This window comes from Neophocaena asiaeorientalis, unplaced genomic scaffold, assembly GCF_003031525.2.
Source record: "Neophocaena asiaeorientalis asiaeorientalis breed wild unplaced genomic scaffold, Neophocaena_asiaeorientalis_V1.1 scaffold242, whole genome shotgun sequence".
In the NCBI taxonomy this organism is placed as follows: domain Eukaryota; kingdom Metazoa; phylum Chordata; class Mammalia; order Artiodactyla; family Phocoenidae; genus Neophocaena; species Neophocaena asiaeorientalis.
This window is the reverse complement of record NW_020172451.1, coordinates 6,084,576-6,104,264: the sequence shown is the minus strand read 5'-3', so window position 1 is coordinate 6,104,264 and position 19,689 is coordinate 6,084,576. Positions and strand designations below refer to the sequence as shown.

At 53.3% G+C, this 19,689-nt stretch overlaps 1 protein-coding gene across 3 annotated transcripts in view; it reads right to left on the bottom strand.

The window, feature by feature from the left end:
- Positions 1 to 2,695: 2,695 nt before the first annotated feature.
- The window catches only part of TTLL1 (TTL family tubulin polyglutamylase complex subunit L1), a 36,898-nt gene continuing 19,904 nt past the window's right edge, over positions 2,696 to 19,689 (bottom strand). For 2 of the 3 annotated variants that reach the window (XM_024737651.1, XM_024737650.1), the window contains 7 exons: positions 19,346 to 19,526; positions 18,071 to 18,205; positions 17,054 to 17,162; positions 12,671 to 12,814; positions 9,268 to 9,354; positions 7,319 to 7,482; positions 2,696 to 2,957 (listed from right to left, as the gene is read on the bottom strand). In XM_024737651.1, coding sequence (XP_024593419.1) covers positions 2,828 to 2,957; positions 7,319 to 7,482; positions 9,268 to 9,354; positions 12,671 to 12,814; positions 17,054 to 17,162; positions 18,071 to 18,205; positions 19,346 to 19,526 — 950 coding nt within the window. In that variant the 3' untranslated portion in view covers positions 2,696 to 2,827. The remainder of the gene's footprint in view (positions 2,958 to 7,318; positions 7,483 to 9,267; positions 9,355 to 12,670; positions 12,815 to 17,053; positions 17,163 to 18,070; positions 18,206 to 19,345; positions 19,527 to 19,689) is intronic. The other variant, XM_024737652.1, reaches the window with a different exon arrangement.

The following is a 19,689-nucleotide window of genomic DNA, read 5'->3' as shown; positions in this document are numbered from 1 at the left end:
CGGGAACCACCCGCTCCCACCCCATCAAACGGAAAAAAGTAATGGGAGCTGATAAGAAAACAAAAATTGTCATCCTGGACGATTCCAAATGGGGACACCACTGCCAAGACCTGAGCCGAGTGACCCGACAGTCTGTTCACAGCCCAACAACTTCCCAAGGCCTCTCCACACATCGCATACTTCCTACTCCTGCATGTTCTAGAAAAGTCCAGAGGAAACATCTGCCCCAGAACATGACATCACTAATGTCACAGTCAATATCTGACATAAATCTATTTAGCAGACACTTGCTCTCACCTAGCAACCTGGTCACTGGCAAACTAACTTCTTTCCTCCGTGATTGAACTGCCCCCTGAGCTCAGCCTGCGGTCACATTCCCAGCCAGGGACTTCACCCTTTCCCAGACACATCCGAGAGGCAAAAATAAAGCAACATAACGGAGAACCTGGGTTGTGAGAAGTGGTGGGTGGAAAAGCTGTGTGCAGAAGCTGAGGGTGGAGGCCAGCCACGTGGATTTTGTCCCCTCCTGGGGAAGAAAACCCCGTCAGAGCTGGAACTAGAGCAAGGTGGGGCAGGCGGTGGCACTTGTTATTTCTAAGGCAAATATAGGTAATCCCCTTCTTAAACACTGGGAAGCAGAGGTCCAAAGAGCCACTGTCAGCCTTGGGACAAACTAATAAGTGGCAGAGCCAGGCCTCAAGCCCAGGTCTGATTCAGAGGCTCGAAGCCACACCTGCCATCCACAGCGGGCCTAAATATTAAGGAACACACGAAACGCCTCGATCCATGAGCTGGAGCTGTTTCAGGCTTAGCGTGAACACAGCAGACAGATCCCTCCAAGTTGCAGTTTCTTTGGATTCTGGCTAAATGCCATTTGTATTACATTTTGTTCACTTTGTACTGTACCAGATCCATTTAAAAGGACCTTTTCCCCTAAATGGCAGTGAAGCATCATTAAGTATATGTGAGCACGTGTATACACACGAGACATGTAAGCGCGACAGGTGTTCGCACATGGGTACGGGGAAGACCTCTATCTTCTATGTCCTTGGCGTAATTATGTTAACAACAAAATCCTATTCCTAACGTTGTAACCAAAAAGAGGTGGGGAGTTGAAAAAGAAACTCAGGACAGTGAATGAAGCATCAATGAAAACTGTCACATGTGCCAGTAAAAGGTTCTTACTAAGAGGAATATCCCCATGGGTTATTCGGCCGCATCAGTCGCTCTACAGAGGGACACGGGCTGCCTCCCCATATTTTTCTGTAGGTCAGTGGTGACCAGGGTGGCTTGTGGGTAAACACATCACATCAAGAGCTTATCCCGCCGCCAACGGCTACGAACAGCGCTTACCTCTGCGTCTGTGGCAAACCCAGATGCTGATGTCATATGAGCCACATGCTGGGAATTGCCTGGGCTCATCGGACAGACAGACTCACCTACAAAACCCAGGTGAGTTGTCTGAGAGCATCAAGACAAAGGACTTTGTAACGATAAATGCTGAGGAATATTTCTAGTCGCCTGTTTTCCTCCAAATCGCAGTCAAGCTAAAAGGAATGAAAGCAGCCGTCAGATTAAATGTTTTGTTTTCTCACGGCGGCATGATTTTGTAAGATATTCAGGTTTGGGGTTTGTTTTTAATTTAGTGCCAAATTTTAAAAACGTAAATACCTTATAATAAACTAAATCACAGGCTGAAGCTGTTACTTTCTGTGGAAAGAGCTCGTTTCATACATTTGTGAATCAGTTCTTACAGCCCTTATGAAATAGACTGTGATATTGTGATTTACAAGAAATATATATTTGGTCTCCACCCCCTTTCCTGGCACACAGCTCCTAAAACCCTTGTAATTTCCTTTCTAAGAGCTACAGGGACATCTCTGTTATATTTAGTTTTGTTCCCAGTTCCTAAAATTGCTACAGAGCATAAAGGTGAAATGGGTATCTTTTGTTGTTCCTAACAAGTCCCTTTCAAGCAAGCCAGAGTTTGCGCTACTGACTGGGGGCTGGGGCTCCTGGGTGGCCTCGGATGTGAGCTGGCTGCCTGGGGAACCAACCACGTGATTGGAGGGGTGGAACTTTCAGCCCCACACTGCAGCCTCCAGGAAGGGAGCGAGGCCGGAGGTTGAGTCAGTCGCCAATGGCCAATGATTTAATCAATCATGTCTGTGTAACGAGGCCTCCATAAATATCCCCGGACTATGGAATCTGAAGAGCGTCCAGGGTGGTGTCCCCGGAGAGGACATGGAAGCTCCATGCCCCTTCAGACACACCTCGCCCTGTGCATCTCTCCCATCTGGCTTTTCCCGAGTTGCACCCTTTATGTAAACCAGTAACCTAGTAAGCAAACTGTCTTCCTGAATTCCGAGAGCCCCACTAGCAAATTAATTGAACCCAAGGATAGGGTTGTGGGAACCTCCAACTTACAGCCAGTTGGTCAGAAGCACAGTTAACAACGTGGGCTTGCGGTCGGCGTCTGAAGTTGAGACGGTGGGGGCAGTCTTGTGAGACTGAGGCCTTACCTGTGGGATCTGACTCCAACTCCAGGCAGACAGCGTCAGAACTGAGTTAAATGGTAGGACACCCAGCGCTGTGGCAGAACTGCTTGGTGTGGGAAAAATCTCCATACATCTGTTGTCAGAGTGTCGTGTGAGCGTAAAGGAGAAACAGGGACTTTTCCCCAATAATAGGCTCCTTAACCTTCCAAAGAAATGCCTTTATTTATTTACAGGGTTTAGGAAAGGAAAAAAGCTCTAGAAAAAGGAAGTTTCCAAAATAGGTCTTCAGCAAGGGTGGGTGCAGGCTGGAGTTTTGCTCTCGCTGGTGGTCACTTCCAGGTTGTGAGGACGGTCCTCCCGGAGTCTCTCGATCGGCCCCCTCTGGGTCCCAGCGACTGGCCCGGCCGACTCCTCAGCTCTCGGTCAGCCCCGTCGCCCTGTGCCAGCTCCTCGTCGTACCTAGAAACAGAGAAGCATCTCCAGGGCTCAGCGGCAGTGTCACCATGGCTGCGGTGCGGCCAAGGCCTGTCACCCGGAGAAGCAGCCTGGCCCCGTCCCACACGCCTCCAGCCCACCAACCACTGCCCCAGGCCATGGAACACAAGTACAACTGCCTCAAACTGTTACTGTGGGCGGTCCCCACCCCTGCAGCTGACATTTTATACAGGCCACCAGACTGAACTTGGCAATGACCCCAAGGAAAGAAATGAGCCCTCAGGGTAGTGAGGGAGAGAAGTGACGTCTGGAAATACTTTCCACGCAGCACCTCGCTGAGCATCTGTGGGGCGGGGATGACTAACCCCATTTCAGACGGGGCACAGGGTGTGGGTGGCCCGCCCAGGAGGAGGCCCTGCAGCTGGCTCACAGGCAAGGCCAGTGCCGCCTCCACCAGCTGTGACCCCCCCACCCCTCCCCCCACCAACGTTCCTGTGTCAGGCTGGCGCGGCGCTAAAGCACGGCCTGGACAGAGAGTACAGCCTGGGCTCTTGCATCAGAAAGCACTGGCCTAGAACCTCAGCGCCCCTGACCGTTTTGGCATCTGGGTGATCCTTTCTTGCCGGGGTGGGGCCCCTCTTTTGGGGGTCCCATGAGGGTGGTGAAACCCGCAGGACCTGTTGTGGGCCCCGGCACCACGCAGGCTCCAGCGAACAGGGTCTCCTACCCACCCCCGCCGTGGCTTCACATCACCCTCCTGACTCAGACCAGGAGGCGTTATGATTCCCACCTCCTGTTTGAGGAGCGTGGGGCTCAGAGGGGTTGACTCAGTGTGCTAAAGTCACACAGCTGGTACGCGGCAGAGGCAGGATTAAATAAAACCCAGGAGTCCGGATTCCTAATTCGGAACTTTTCACCCTGTAGCTCAGAGCGTGAAGTTCCTGCCACTGTTGAAGTGTGTGCGTAGGTATCACTGCTGACCACACCCTGACCGAGGAGCCTCTGTGACACGTGTGAAGACGTTCACATCACACGCAGACGGTACTAAGATGCTCAGTTATGCTGCGTTAGCTACATCTTGCTGACTTCTGGGAGAGGGTGTGCTTCCGTTATAAGCTCATTCCCAGGGTCAGAATCCGTGGGTTGAGTGTGGGTTAGAGGCTCTGAGGTTGAAGAACACATTTCTGCATTGGGCTTCTGGTGGCAAACGGGGCTGAAAGGGGAGGCGGGGGAAGAGGAAGGCCAGTCGCCGAGTGTCGTCTATGCGGCAGGCACAATGGGGTTTCCCTCTGCCAGACGTAGATGTCAGACCACAACACGTGGGCCCCCCTCTCCTCCCCATCTCCCTACAGAGAGACGAAGCTGGACAGAGGACTCCCCGGGGACACTGGCGGTTCTGCCTGTGGGGGGCTCTCCCGGAAGCCACCCTGGCCCCTCCCCTCCCCTGGGCACTCCCATTCATACATCATCACTCTATTGCCTGCACGCGTCTGCAGTACCGACCAAAGGGCTGGAGTGACCCCTCCCCACCCCCACCCCCGTCTGCTTCACGGTCCTCCCCAGCATCTCACTCGTGGGGGGGTGTGCAATAAGAATCTGCTGAATGAACACAGGGGAGACCCACAGGTGGGCTCCCAGTCTCACTGGGTATTTGTGCAGCTTGCCAACAAAACGAACTGAAATGAGCGTTTGGCAAGCAGCTGGCATCCAGGACGGGCTGCTCCCAGGGATGGTGTGCCCATGGACACAGCGGGCGTGGAGTAGAGTCAGAGACCGGATGGCTCTTCTCAGGCCCCTTCTGTGCTGGTGGGCTGCTCTCCTGGCCTTTCGACAGGCAGAATCCACTCACTGTCAGGGTTCAGAGCATTTCTTTTTTGAAAGGCCATAAAAGTAGAACGGGCACCTTCCGAACTGGGCCCCGGAGGGAGCAGATGCAAAATGCCAGGCTCTGTGGCCCCAAGGCCAGGACAGCGAGCTGGGGCAGCAGCAAGAGCGCCTGTTTCTGGGTGCCACATCAGGGGCACCGGCACCCTGGCCGGGATGCTCTGAAGGGCACTTGGGAGCACGCAGCGGAATGCAGAGAGGCTGGCACGGCAGGAGGACAGGGCGGTGCGTGTGACGTCAGGGCCCACCCCACGCGGCCCCAGGTCGTCTGAAGCAACGGGAGCAGGTCCCGAATGGAAGGATTCAGAACTGTCGGCCCCGCGCTGGAGCTTTCCTTATCACCTCATCTGGGGAGAGGGTGGCTGAACGGATTGAGGGCGGCCCACCTTTTTGTCTCTCCAAGTAAAAGCACTGAGGCTTCGGACCACTGCGTCTTCAACTGGAGATGGAGCGTCTGCCCACTCCCTCAAGGAGGCAATGGGTTGATGGGCGTAGAGGGTCCCACAGGGCCCTCGCAGCCCGCCTCCCCGCCACCCTCAGCTGGACCAAGGCGGACCCACCAGACTCTGGCCAGACTCCTTCCCCACACAGCCCCCCATCTGTCTCAGGACTGGGCCCACGAGGCCCTCCATCACAGTCTGACGTCCGTCACCCGCGTGTCACCCTGCACCACCCACAATGCTAACCCCCGAGGCTCTGGACAGGCCCCATCCTGGCCCCACCGGCAAACTCTCCCTCCCTCTGCGCACTGAGAGCTCTGTCCATCGTCAGCAACGGACACAGCACCCCCCCATCCCCCACCTTATCCTGGAAGGTCCCCTTCACCTTCCTGCTCGGCAACCTGGCTTCCCCTGCAGCCCCTGGAGTGGGCCTGTTTTCCCTCCCACTCTGGAGGAGACCCTCCCACCGCAAACCTCCTTCCCAGGTCAGCAGAATTCACCACCCTCACCCGGCCTTGGTCACCTCTAATCCTCCGTGTCACTGCCCCTAATTCCTTAAGATTCAGGCTCTCGGCTCACTGTTGCTGGTGACTGCAGCCACCAAACAGACGGGACCCCGACTCCCTGACCTACTGCCCTCTCCGATGACCTTGTCCTCCACCCCAGCTCAGCCCCGTTCCCAGGGCACCCGACCTTGCCATGTTTGGTGACCGCAGCCCCTGCAAAACCTCGGGCGCCAGCCTCACTCTGACCTCTGCCCCTCCTCTTCCCAGCTCACTGTCCTACAGCCCTGACCCCATGACCCCTCCCCACCCCCACACCGTCCTCACCTGCTCACACCCTCACGCTTCCTTGCCCTTCTCCCGCACCTGGCGAGCACCGCGGGCACTTCCACCCTCTGCCTACTCTCCACCCCACCTGCACAGCAGACGCACTGGAGGACACAACCGACCGGCCAACTGGTCGCCCTTTCGGTTCCCGACCACCCTCCCCGGGCTGCACACTTACGTCCACATGGCAGCAGCGCTACCAGCCAAGAGCCTGGGATCTGTGCGCTGTGTAAAGTTCACTCACCACTTCTTCATTTTTTAAAAATGTTAAGTTAAACGCACATGTTTACTTTTACAGGATCACGTAACGTGATCCTAACATATCCAGTCCTACGGGTTGGGTGCTATTCCCCTCTCTTCCTGGCTCCCCTTCCCCGGCCCACACCCCTGCAGCAGTGGTGTCCATGCTGACACCCTAATGCGTGTCCCTCCACGCCTCCTGGCCCGTCCACTCTCAGAGCAGCCACCGCACATGGAAATGCCCATCACACCGAGGGAGGGGGCACCGGGACCACTGCCCGTTTCACATGGATCACATCAGGCTCCCTTTCCTGCAGCTCGCTTTCCTCCCGGGCCCCCGGCACAGCCCCAGGTCAGTCCTTTTAACGTCCACTCACTCTTGTATGGTGAGAACGAATTGGACTTGCTCGACCACTGCCCTCCTGATGGGTTCTCACTTTCCCCCGCTTTATGTCACCACCAACGTGCCACGTAACCCCTCTGAGCCTTTGTTTCCACACGTGTAAGATGGAGCCATTGACAACCCTCACCTCACAAAGTTGCTGGAGAAACGAAATGTGACAACACGTGTGTCAAGCCCTCAAATGCTACATTTCTTTTCCTCTCACCACCGTAAGACAGATCGTATTATCCTCATTTAAAAAGATGTATACACGGAGACTCAAAGAGATCGATTAGTTCCTCAGTGTCACACAGCTCTCGGGGTGGGCCAGGGCGTGGCCAGCCCCTGCTCCACGGCACGTGACCAGCTCCTGCTGCCCCAGCAGCAAACGTGGCAATGCTTCGTTAATGTTTCTCAGGCACAAGACTAGACCGAGGCCTGGTTCAGCACGCAAACGCTTGTCTGCTACGAGATCTATCTCATAACACCAAAAAACAAAGTACTCTACCCGATAAGGTGAGTCCACGTATACCTAGAAAATCCCAGGTGGGCCCTGGTACCCCCCAATCTGACACACACGGGGCCAGCTGCACAGACACACAAACTTACAGAACTTCATAATTGCCGAGGACTTCCTTTGGGGGTGACTTGTTCCATTTACAGTCTGGAATTTCGCCGTTAGGGACGGCGATGTTGAGGGTGTCATTAATCAGGTTATACTTAAGGATTCGGTCGTTGGCAGTGCTGGAGGTGAGGGATGGGGACGCGTTCACCTACGAGAGGAAAGAGAACACATCCTTTGGCTAGACCACTTACTCGCCTGGAGCGAGGCCGCACGACGCAGACACGGTTGTGATTCACACCGTTCATACCTAACGCCTTCAGGGAGCATTTCATGATCTATTTCATTAGCTGTTAGGGGAAATACAAACGATATTTAAAGACAGGATTAGGAACAGAAGCTACAAATCCGTCACCATGCAAACAAAAATCGTAGGTCAATGTCCATCACAAACGTCATTTCAGCGACTACCTGTGTGATGAGCTCTGTCCCCAGCACCAAATGCTGCCCAGAGCTTTGCTGGAATCAGTGACCCAATGACCCTGACCAAGCAGCATCGTGGGTCGAGTAAAAGGAAAAGGACCCCTTCTGCTGAGAGAGTAAGTACTAGCTCACCAACAAAGCAACATTCTGACCAGGTGAGGAGCCCGTCCAGGCCTCTGAGGAGGTCAGCCAAGTCACAAAATCCGTGTGTTAAAACGTGGCCACTTACTCCGCCGAGAGTCCCACGGGCCCTCAGTCAGTACCTATCTACCCTTGTTTTAGGCACAGCTGTAATGACTTTGGTGGGCTGTTTTCTCAGGCCGTGAGAGAGAAGAGACAGCAAACGTGCAAGCTGTTCAGGCTTCCCCGCCCAGCAGTCAGACTGTGTCTTTGTGCCACCGGCAGGGTGGACCTCGGTTGCCCCTGAAATTACCACTGTGGTTGATCGTATAATACTGTAATTCTTTTTACAGATATGCTACAGTTAAGACCTGTTAGTATTTTAGATGTAATGTTCACAATTAAGATCCTAGTTCATCAAGGAAAGCTTGAGCTCCATTCAAGTTATTTACTCTGTTTAAGATGGAGGGAAAAAAACCATAAATATGTTATATCTAAGGACTGACCTACCTGTCTATCTATACGCACATTTATCTACACACACACACACACACACACAGCTCGCCCTCCCGTAACCTGTTCTCCTGGCAGCTCCCTGCAGGGCCCCCACTGACTCCCCTACAGGGGACCACTCACTTGCTCTTGTGACTCAGCTTCGGCTGGAAACAGGACTGAGCTAAAGGGCCTGAGCCGTCCCGTCCACATGGGTGTGGTGAGAGGACACGGCACTCAGGGGCACTAGCGGGGAGATGAGTCACCAGAGTGGAAGCCTGCACCCTTTCTGCCCGTCCAGCCCTGCGCCCCTGAGGCCTGAGACCCTCTTCCAGGCAGCAGAGCAAAGCAGGACCACCCGGCAAGGTGGGCTCCGTGTCAGGGCCTCAGACGGGTGTGCCAGCGCCCGCTGCCACCGTCATCAGGAAAAGGGTGTATGCACTTTGCTCTTTCTAGAACAGCCATCACTACATCCTGTCTACGCCTTGAAACGGGCATATGAGTCCACTTCCAAACTACGCCTTCCTCCCAAGAGGATAGCGTTCCTTATTTCCAGACAGAACGCTACGGCCTCCCAAGGGCTTCCGGGTCTGTGAGCTCCTTTCCTGAATGGGAACAGTGTCCGACAGGGCCGGGCCCCAGGACCTGGACTCACCCGGAAGCACCCATTCGGAAGGGGGAGGATGGCTCGGGCTCTGTGGGCTAGGCTCGCCGGAGGTGACAGACCGGGAGTGTGTATTCCCCAACCATCAGCAAACCGTCAGACCTGGACATCTGCCCGCCCCGTCCTACCGCGCCCACCGTGGCCTGGGAAACATCTGGCTGGGGCCGCGGAGCCTGAGGCAGAAGCACCGGGAGGGTGCGGGGCGACCAGGCACGCGGGCATGCAGCGCGTGGGTACCTCGATCAGCCAGGGCTTCAGCTTGTCGTCAATGATGATGTCATAGCCGTAGCACTCAAAGCAGTGTTTGTCGTTGTTCATCACCGGCTGCAGGGAGAGGACCGGCGGGTTACAGAGCCAGAACTGGGGGGCCCAGCCAAGACCCACATCGTGGAGTTGTGGGATGTTAAAGCGGCAGGACCCTACTCACGGTGGTGATGCCAGCTCACTCCCGTGACCAGTGGCTTCCCATCTCCGCCCTCTCCCCTCCCCCCTTCCTCTCCGTGTTCCTCCCGCAAGGTCAGGGATGGAAAGGGGGTTCGTGAAGCAATCACCATCTCCACGTCTCATTCATCTGAGGTCTGACAACCAGTAATGAACGTCTCCGTTGGCACAAGACTTTCCTCAGAGTGGACAGAAGTCCAGCTCCAAGCCCAGGCACCCAAAGTTCAGGCCTGTGCGTCTTTACACACACACACACACACACACACACACACACACACACAGCCCACCAGGCTGTCAGTCCCTTCACAGACCCCTCGGGATGCAGCGTACGAACCTCTGCTCTCTGTGACAAAAGTCAAAAGTCAAATCCATTTACTTAAAATTTTTCGATTGGGCTTCCCTGGTGGCGCAGTGGTTGGGGGTCCGCCTGCCGGCGCAGGGGGCGCGGGTTCATGCTCCGGTCCGGGGGGATCCCACGTGCCACGGGGCGGCTGGGCCCGTGGGCCATGGCCACTGGGCCTGCGCGTCCGGAGCCTGTGCTCTGCAGCGGGAGAGGCCCGCGTACCGCCAAAAAAAAAAAAAAATGTTTTTTGGATTTTCTTAGGTTTTTTTTCTTTAATTAATTAATTTATTTTGGGGTCTTCGTTGCAGTGCATGGGCTTCTCACTGCGGTGGCTTCTCTTGGCTGCGGAGCGTGGGCTCTAGGCGCATAGGCTTCAGTAGTTGCAGCACGTGGGCTCAGTAGTTGTGGCGCACGGGCTTAGTTGCTCCGTGGCATGTGGGATCTTCCCGGACCAGGGCTCGAACCCGTGTCCCCTGCATTGACAGGCGGATTCTTAACCACTGTGCCACCAGGGAAGTCCCTTCTTCTCAGTTTTTAATTCCATTTCAAAAATTGTTCTCCAAGTGCATAAAAAAGCCACCAGCAGCTTGTTTACAACACAGACTTCCAGGCTGCCCAAGCTGCCTGGATTAAACCCTCCAGGAGAGGCCCAGCCAGCAGCAGTGCTACACGCTCCCCGGGGACTCTCATGCACCCCACAGCGAGGGGAGCACACAGACGCGACTGTGAGGATGGTAAGGCCTATTCATACGTTAGTGGATGCCTGGACTCTCCCTAAAACACTGGATTTAGAACAGGAAACGTCTAAGGGGGAGAGAGCCCAGTGCAGCCCCACTCACTGGAGGAAAACCAGGCTGGGGGGCTGTTTCATCACGTGGAAATTTAGCGGAATTATTGCATTTCCACTGAAAGCCTGGTGTCCTAACCCGGCCAGCGCACACACCACTGTCCCCAAAAGCGTCTGCAGCACAGAGGGAACAGAGGACAGTCACTCACCCTCTGTCATCCCCCAGCCCCGCTGTCTCTGGCCCTCTGAGCATTCTGCTCCCAAGCTCTGCCTCTCGGCTTCTCCGTGGGCCCCCCACGTGGTCCACACCCTGCACCAGGCCCTCCTCACGAGTTACCGCAGCCTCCTGTTTCCCTGCCTGCCCCTCCCCTCGATTCCCCGAAGGCAACAACCTGGTTAAAAACAAGGTGACCAAATATTTGCTAAATTAATAAAAACTGAAAAAATAAATCCCTGCTCCCCAAAGCCTCAGAGCCTTAGAAATCCAACAGCTTCTCAGCTCAGGAGGCTGAGGCCCAGGAGAAGATGCTCAGAGGCGCCTGGCAGATCCAGCCTCGAGACAGGCTGTGTATCCGGGGCCAGGACACAGGTTTTCTTGATTAAACAGCCAACTCTTTCTCAGAGTTCTGCCAATCAGGCCAGGACGGGAGCGGAGGCACTGGTTTAATCGGGCGCTGAGGCCCCCACATCGCCTGTGTTACAGCCGCCGCCATTTACCTTCCCAGCCCGTAAGTTAGCCTCCGCGGAGCGTGTTCACACAACCAGCCCGAGACATCAGGGTCACGACCCCAATTTCACAGAGGACACCCCCGAGGCCCACGGAGGGCAGGCACTTGTGCCACGTCGCCAGGAGGCACATGGTGGCTTCGGCTTGAAATCTGAGCCCAGGGCTCCCCACACATCCGCACCGTGACCCCTGAGACGCCTCTCTCCAACAGCTAACTAGACTAACTAGACCCTGCGCTTTTCCCCGCCGAGTCCTCCCTGTGGGCCCGAGACGCAGACTGAAGGCACAGGCAGGGCTCATCAGTGCTTGCTGACACAGAAGGAGCTCGATTCAAGGCACAGCAAAGCCGAAGTGTCCACTGAAGGGTCACCTTTCCTGTCCATAGTTTTCTTTACGCAGTTGTTTCAACAAAGCTTTTCACGTACAGGGGAATTAGTATAAGTTGGCATTTTCAAAGTTAAAAATGGGAGAGCAAATTCCCCAGCGGTCCAGCGGTTAGGAACTGCCATGGCCCAGGTTCAATCCCTGGTCGGGGAAGTAAGATCCCGCCAAGCCGCACAGCGTGGCCAAAGGGGGAAAAGAAAAAGCGGGGAGAGAGGGCCTTAATCTTCCACTGAGAAGGTTTCACATAAATCTTTTCACACACGTCCACCTCGCTGCCAAACCCACATCACACTTTCTCCAGAACAGCAATCTCCCCGCGTTTCCGACTCCAGCAAGCGCAGCTCTTTTCGCAGCCCCTCAACCCCGGTGTGTGGGCACTACTGCAGTCTGCCCACCGCCATCTGCGCCAGAAATAGCGGCCTGCACGTTGGTGCCCCAGGGTTTATCCTCTGCTTTCCCTTTGAAAATAGATGCACACCTGCTTTAGAACGGTGAAACAAAACACCAAAACTTCAAACCAGACAACAGATATGAGACTTGAGTGAAAAAAAAGAGGCTCTCTCCAGCCCTAAATGTCTATGAAATAGCAAAGCAGGAAGCCTAAAAATAGGGAGGCTGCTGAAAAGTCCATCTCCAAAGCATCAGCTTATGACAAAACACTCATTCTCGACTCAGTGGGCACAGAAGAGCCGACGATGACGTCACGAGGTCCCTGCCCTTCTGTAGAGGTTCCAGGGCCATGGCTGCAGCAACGCCAGCCAGGAGCCAGCCCCTCTCCCTTCCCGAGACCACCCTGGCCTCTGGCAGATGTGTAGGAGGTGAGACCATAAAAACAGCTATTTTTAACAAAAGAGCCACCTGCACCCCCAAATCCCAAACTCTTGCTAGGCTTGCGTGGTCTCCTTTGCTCTCTCCTCCCAGGGCTCCCCGCCCCGCCCCCAGCACTCCTGGGACTCACCGCCACGGCCTTCAGGGACTGCACAATGATCCAGTGGATCTCGTCGAACAGCCTGCTGGCCACCTCCTTGCCTCGGGTGCTCTCCAGGTACAGCCGCAGGTTGTGCACCGTCCACTTGCCCCCGTGGATGTGGTTGTAATCCTCCTGGCCACAGAAAAGGGGGTGGCGCCCCAGGCAATGCTCCCAGAGGAGCCCAGCGCTTGCTCTCACCCTTGAGCATTTCTGGTGCCCCTTGGTGTGCGGGGGGGGCGGGCACCCGGGAACAAAGTGGATGGGCCCTGCCCCTTGGGGATCTGGGCCTCCTACACATGTGATGTTTTAAAATACAGCTGTCCCTCGGTATCCACAGGGGAGTGGTTCCAGGACCCCCCTTGGATGCCAAAATCCTTGGACGCCTAAGTCCCTTATATAAAATGACATTGTATTTGCCTGTAACCTACACACATCCTCCCCATCTCCTGTGTACTTTAAATCATCTCTAGATTCCTTATAATAGCTAATGTGATGTAAATGCTATGTAAATTGTAAACACAAAATAAATACTACAAAAATAGTTGCCATTGAGCAGCAAATTCAAGTTTTGCTGTTTTGGAAATTTCTGGAATTTTTTTTTTCTGAAGCTGGTTGCTTCGCACAGCTGGCAGGATCTTAGTTCCCCAACCAGGGATGGAACCCACGCCCCCTATGGAGGAAGCGCAGAGTCTTAACCACTGGACTGCCAGGGAAGTCCCTTTTCGAATATTTTCAACCCACGGCTGCTTGAACCCGCAGATGTGGAGTCCTGGGATATGGAGGGCCAACTACACTCAACTCTGTAGTATTCTCATAATCAATGCTTTATCCCTTACGGTGCCTGCTGTGGATGGAGTGCCACCCAGACACCCCTTCAAGATCAAGGTGTTCCTTCTTACAGCAGAGACCCTTTCAGGGAGCTGCCCTTGGTTAAGAGGACCTGCCTAGTCCAACCCCTCCTCGGGCAGCCCACAGCCAGTGAGGGGTTGGTGCCTGGGTATTGGCCCCTGTCTCCGTCTGGGACAACTCTTCAGGGGCACCCAGCTGCAGAGCGTGCTGAGGTTGGCTGGGGCCCCTGCTGCAGCTGTGTCCCCACTTGACCCCCGTCTGCCCAATCCGGCTCCCCCCAACTCCTGGTGTTGCCCCTGACATCGTGCCCCAGTAAACCTCCTGCACGCTCATCTCTACCTCTGTTTCCTGGAGAAGCCAACCTGGGACACACCATGCCCCGGTCACAATGGTTTAAGAGACCCACACGTGAATCTTCCTCACAGCGTCCCAGCTGTCTGAGACACTCGGGCTCAGAGAGGCCCCATTACTTGCCCAAGCTTTCATCCTGGCTGTGACAGAGCTGGGACCTTAGCCCAGGTTTTCCGATGCCAGTTCAGTGCTCTTTCTACTTCTCTGACTCTGAACATTAATTCTCCACACACTGCTTCTTTGGAGGCAAAAAGCTAGAAAATACTGAAGTATATTAGACAGTTATGAGACGGAGATTTCATTTTCTAAGTATAAAGTTGGTAACTGTGAACTAAAACAAAATCAGCCTAATAAGGAACAAACTCCAAGCACTCTGTTTACATATAAAAGCAAAGAATTATCCATATTTTTAAAAACATCTTTTCAAGGTCAGAGACAAATTCCTTTTACATGTCAGTTCTTACTAAAATGCCTCAAAAGATGAGGTGTCCAAGCTTGTTCACCTCAAACAGGCTCTCAAATATATTACTTGGTGTTTGTATCCCTAAAAAAAGGACTGTAGCCCTAAAATAAATTATAGGAAAAACTAGGCTAACTGTCCAGCAATACCTTTTCTTTTCCTATATACAGATTCTTTTTACTATCAAGAAAAATTTGTTTACTTAAAAAAAGTTCCAGAGGCATAAAGTATACACTTTATGCAAAACACTGTCTGACACGTGCATAGATATAAAAAGTATAGATACAGGGCTTCCCTGGTGGCGCAGTGCTTGAGAGTCTGCCTGCCGATGCAGGGGACACGGGTTCGTGCCCCGGTCTGGGAAGACCCCACATGCCGCGGAGCAGCTGGGCCCGTGAGCCATGGCCGCTGAGCCTGCGCGTCCGGAGGCTGTGCTCCGCAGCGTGAGAGGCCACAAAAGTGAGAGGCCCGTGTACCGCAAATATATATATATAGATAGATAGATACAAAGTAATGATACAAAAAGCGCCGCTTTTTGGCCGTAGGAAAGTTATTTTCTCAGAGTTATCCCAGAACATTTTTCTCCTATCAACTTGCAAACGCTGCACATTTCAGGACCCACCCTGCACCCTGGGAAACCCGCCAGCAGTCGTGGTTAAGCCAGCCTCCTGGCAGGCCCCAAACCCCACTCCCGCACTCTCAAGGCCTCTTGACCTTTCCTGACACTCTGTCCTTTGCAATCTGCCCCTCTGGCTGGACTCTGAGCTTCCTGAGGGCAGGGATGTGTCTCATCATCCTGCCCCAGAGTGCCGGGTGGTGCTCTGCCCCCAGGGGCCCTCGGTGGACAAGCAGATCCACTGGCCCACAGCATTTCTGTGTTCGATATAACATCTATTCTCTACGCAATGCTAACTTAGAGCCATGTGAAGCTTTCATTCAAGGGTGAAACGGACGTTTCTCGGAGTAACCTGTTTCTCACATTAAAAAGCGAAGCATTTAGAAACAGGAAGAATGTGGAGAGCACTGCTGCTTCCCGTGCACGAAGAGATGCCAGGCTGAAGACAGCCTCAGCTCTCTCCTTCTGTCTTTTTAAAATGGCTTCTTTTCCTTAGTGATGGAAATAGTGACCTCGTGTTTGATGTCCTGAGAAGGCTCATCAAATGGGACCCTCCCAATTTCAGTCTGGCCCCCCCAGGGTGAGGCGGCTTAGCAGGCCAACACATCATGCACTGACCTCAGGACACCAAGTGGACTCGAGGTCGGTCACTGTCATTTCCCACCCCCGCCCAGACTTCACGAAATGTGCTACTTGGTTATGAAGGGTGTGGCGTCCCCAAATGGCTGTTAAGTTCTGTGCTGTGTCACCTGAAAGACCATTTTCCCAAATTCTTATGAGTAAGGCCTTGGCCGAGTCGCCCCTTCTCCCCTAACTGTGAACGCTGTAACGACAACGCTCTCTCAGTCTGCTCGCAGGAAAACCCGACGGGCAGGTGAGCTGGGGTCAGCCCCACAGGGAAGCCAGTTGCCACGACCAGGAAGGTAAAAACCAGGGCTCCTGTTTGAGAGGGAGGCTGGGTGACTTGCCCAAGTCACCCAGAGGTTAAGTGATGGGCACGGGATTGGGCCCAAGCTGGTCTGACCAAACCCTTCAGTAGGTTACTCAGAAAAGCTTGTTTTCTATCAATATTTACCCTCTTTCTATTCAAATGATGAAAAGACTAGGGTATTCAGGCTTCCATTCAAGCAAGACCCAAATGGAAGAGTCTTTCCTATAGAAATGAGACCTTCAGGCCTTGTTCGCCAGGACTGGATTATAGCCCCAAAGCCTGCACAGAACCTACCACGTCCTGTGTCCCGGCCTCCGCTGGCCTCTACAGGGTCCTCTCACTCTACCCGCCTCGCTCGGGGGCTCCAGCTGCCCCGACTCCTTTCAGCTCCTGCGATGCTCCTTCCTGCCACGGGGACTTGGCACGTGCTGTGCCCTCTGCTAGAATGCTCTTCCCACTCCTCCACCCAGGGAACCCCCGCTCAGACTTCAGCTCTCTGCTCAAGGCCACTTGTGCGCGGCGGTCTCCGACCACCTGGACTACAGGCCCCTTCATTCCAAGCTCCTCCAGGCCTGCATCTCTACCTGCAGAACGTGTATCTCAGATGCAGTGTGATTATTTGATGACTGCCTTCCCCCCACAGGCTCTAGGCTCCATGAGAGTAGGGGTGAAGGAAGTTTTTGCCCATAATTGTAGCCCTCATCATGGGACCACCCCAGACAGGTGCTCAGTACCTGGTCTTTAACTGAATGACCAAGCACAAGTCCTCTCATATAATCCTCCCACAAGCCCCACAAGGTAATAATATTATCTCCTTTTATGACTCGAGAGACCCAGGCTCCAAGAGTCAATTAAGTTGCCCAAGGTCCCAGAACTACTTGAATGTGGGACTTTCTCCAAATGCCCCACCCCCAGTGGGACAAGCACACTGGATATTTGGGGTTCCCCCTCCCAATCAGTGCCAGAGCATCTTAAATACAACTCTTATACCCACCCACCCTCTCCTGCAAATAGAAAAATGAAGAAACCCACAAAATCCTCATCAGTGCCAGGGCATCTTAAATTCAACTCCGGTACCCACCCAACCCCTCCTGCAAATAGAAAAACAAAGAAACCCATAAAATCAGTCCATTTCCTTAAGCTCAAGGGAAAAGAAACACTTACCCCGTGTTTCTGAATGGCAACGTTGGTGAGATGAACAAACATGTTGTCCAGCTCACTGGTACTCGGGGTGTATTTTACCGTGCAAAAGCGGCAAAATCCAAGTTTATACCTAAGTGGGAATTCAGATGAATTCAATACTCTGAGGACAAGCGTAAACAAAATATAACACTTTTTTTTCTCTTAAAAGAGCTGCTTTTTGTTTTAAACTTTTTAAACAGCTGCTTTGTTATTTTTTATGGTTCTTTTTACATAATAGCTTTATTAAGATATAATTTACGTGCCATATAACTCATCCACATGAAGTGTACAACTCAACGGTGTTTGGTATATTCAGAGTCGTGCAACCATCACCACAATCAATTTTACATCTGCATCACCCCAGAAAGAAACCCTGCGACCATCAGACCCTGATGCTGGGCAAACACTAATCTACTTTCTGTTTCTACAGTTTTGCCTCTTCTGGATGCGTCATATAAATGGAATTGTACAACATGTGGCCTTCTGTGTCTGGCTTCTTTCTCTGAGTATCTTTGCAAGGGTAAAAGAGTTGCTTTTTGCTTTAAAGATTCACATTCGTGTCAAAGTTACGGCCTTACTCAACATGGATCACATGCCAGGCACTACTTGTACGTGGAGTTCGACCAACCCTTGCAAGGTCTCCGAGGAGTAGGAAGTATCGTGTCAAAGCACGGTCTTTTTTTTTTAGGAGGCTCAAGTTCTTGGTGTGATGCTTGGCTCAGGGTAGCCTCTTAGGAAGCAGTTCATGTTTTCCAACTTGAGGCCTTAAAAGCAGTGTTCAGGACTCGAGCTGCTTGGGTTTGGTGATTAATTCGTGTTTTTTTTTTTTTTTTTTTTTTTTTTTTTTTTTGCCACAGCGCGCATTATGCGGGAATCTTAGCTCCCCAACCAGGAATCGAACCCGGGCCCCCCGCAGTGGAAGCCAAGTCCTAACCACTGGACCACCAGGGAATTCCCAAAGCTCAGTCTAAAGAATGGAAACAAAACTCCGGCTCTTACATGTAGCAGCGCAGTGGGCGGTACGTAGACACCAGAACATACAAGCGCAGGTCAAACTTCCTGCCGCCGATTAGTAACGGGTTGTTAATGTACAGAGAGATCACGTAGGCTTCCTTGGTAGACTGAGTCAGGAACCTGGGCGTGTCAAAGTCGAGGTTAGATGCAAAGACCAGAGGTCTCATAGAGAACAGACTTCTGGTTGCCAAAGAGGGGGTCAGGGAGGGATGGATTGGGAGTTTGGGGTTAACAGTTGCAAACTGTTATACATAGGATGGATAAACAACAAGGTCCTCCTGTACAACACAGGGAGATATACTCAAATATCCTGCGATAAACCATAATGGAAAAGAATATGAAAAAGGATCTATATATGTATAACTGAATCACTTTGCTGTACCGCAGAAATGAAAACAGCATTGCAAATCAACTGTACTTCAATAAAATAAATTAAAAAAAAAAAGACCAGAGGTCTTTAGTCGGCTGGTGACAAGCTTGCTGCCTCTCATTAAGTGAGAGGCCAGTTCACGGGGAGAAAACAAGGGTGGGGGGTATCCACAGAGGAACCCCCGGGTGCTGGCATCATGCAGTCAGACTTAAATGCGGGACACAAGGAGGCATCCCTGCCACTCCTGGGAATTCAGGGGAGCCACTGGCCCACCCGGAAAGGATGGCACCGATGGTGGCCTCCAGGCACTTCCCGGCAGTTAAGGACCTCAAAGAGGCAAAGAGTGAGCCTCAGATGAAATCTCCTGGTGTCCTCCGTTCTGAGGGGCACCCAATCCAGAGAGGAGACCTGACCTGATGGTCACTTAGGTCTTCTCTTACACTGACCGCACACACTGCCTGGCGCTCGGGTCCATCCCCACCTCGACCCCGTGAGGCTGGTGCTATTTGTGTCCCCAGTTTACCCGGATGAAGAACCTAAGAGTCTATACAACAAAACTTACTCAGGTGGTGAGTGTCAGACAGGGGCTCAAGCCCAGGCACCTAGGTGTTAAGCATGTGCTTCGCCACCTCAGAAGCACCAGGACTGGACGGGTCTCCCCCCAGCTTTCAGGACAGAGAGCGGCCAGCGAGGCTCCCTGCTCCTGTGACCTTACGCCAGTTTACCCACCATCCCCAGGTGAGATTCTACGACTGGTGACGCTACAGTGGCCACAGAGCCTTGCCCTGCTGCCACGTGTATACCTGCACAAATGCTGCACACCTGGAAAAGCAAGCGAGGGCCCCCCCCCCACCCGTGGCAAAGCACACGCAACAGGCTCCCCCACTTACGAAGACGTTTTGCTGTCCCGGGACCACTTTTTGATTTGCGAGAGCTTGTTGATCAGAAAGATGCCCTTTCCCTGGGCTTTGCCACAAGGTTTCATGATCCAGGTGCTAGAGGGGCTTTTCCTGAACTCCTCCACGAACAGGTTGTAGTCAGCAGGCAGCATGTAGGTGACGGGGACGAAGTCTGAGGGTAACAGAGAGGGGACAACGGTGAGCCAGCCCGCCGGGGGCCACGGACAGAAAGATGCTGCCACTGCCGCTTCAGGGCCTGTTTCGCTACCTCACGCCCCCACCCAGCATCCCACAGGGCAAGGGCTTCTGCAGTTCAATCCCAGTACGACACAGGC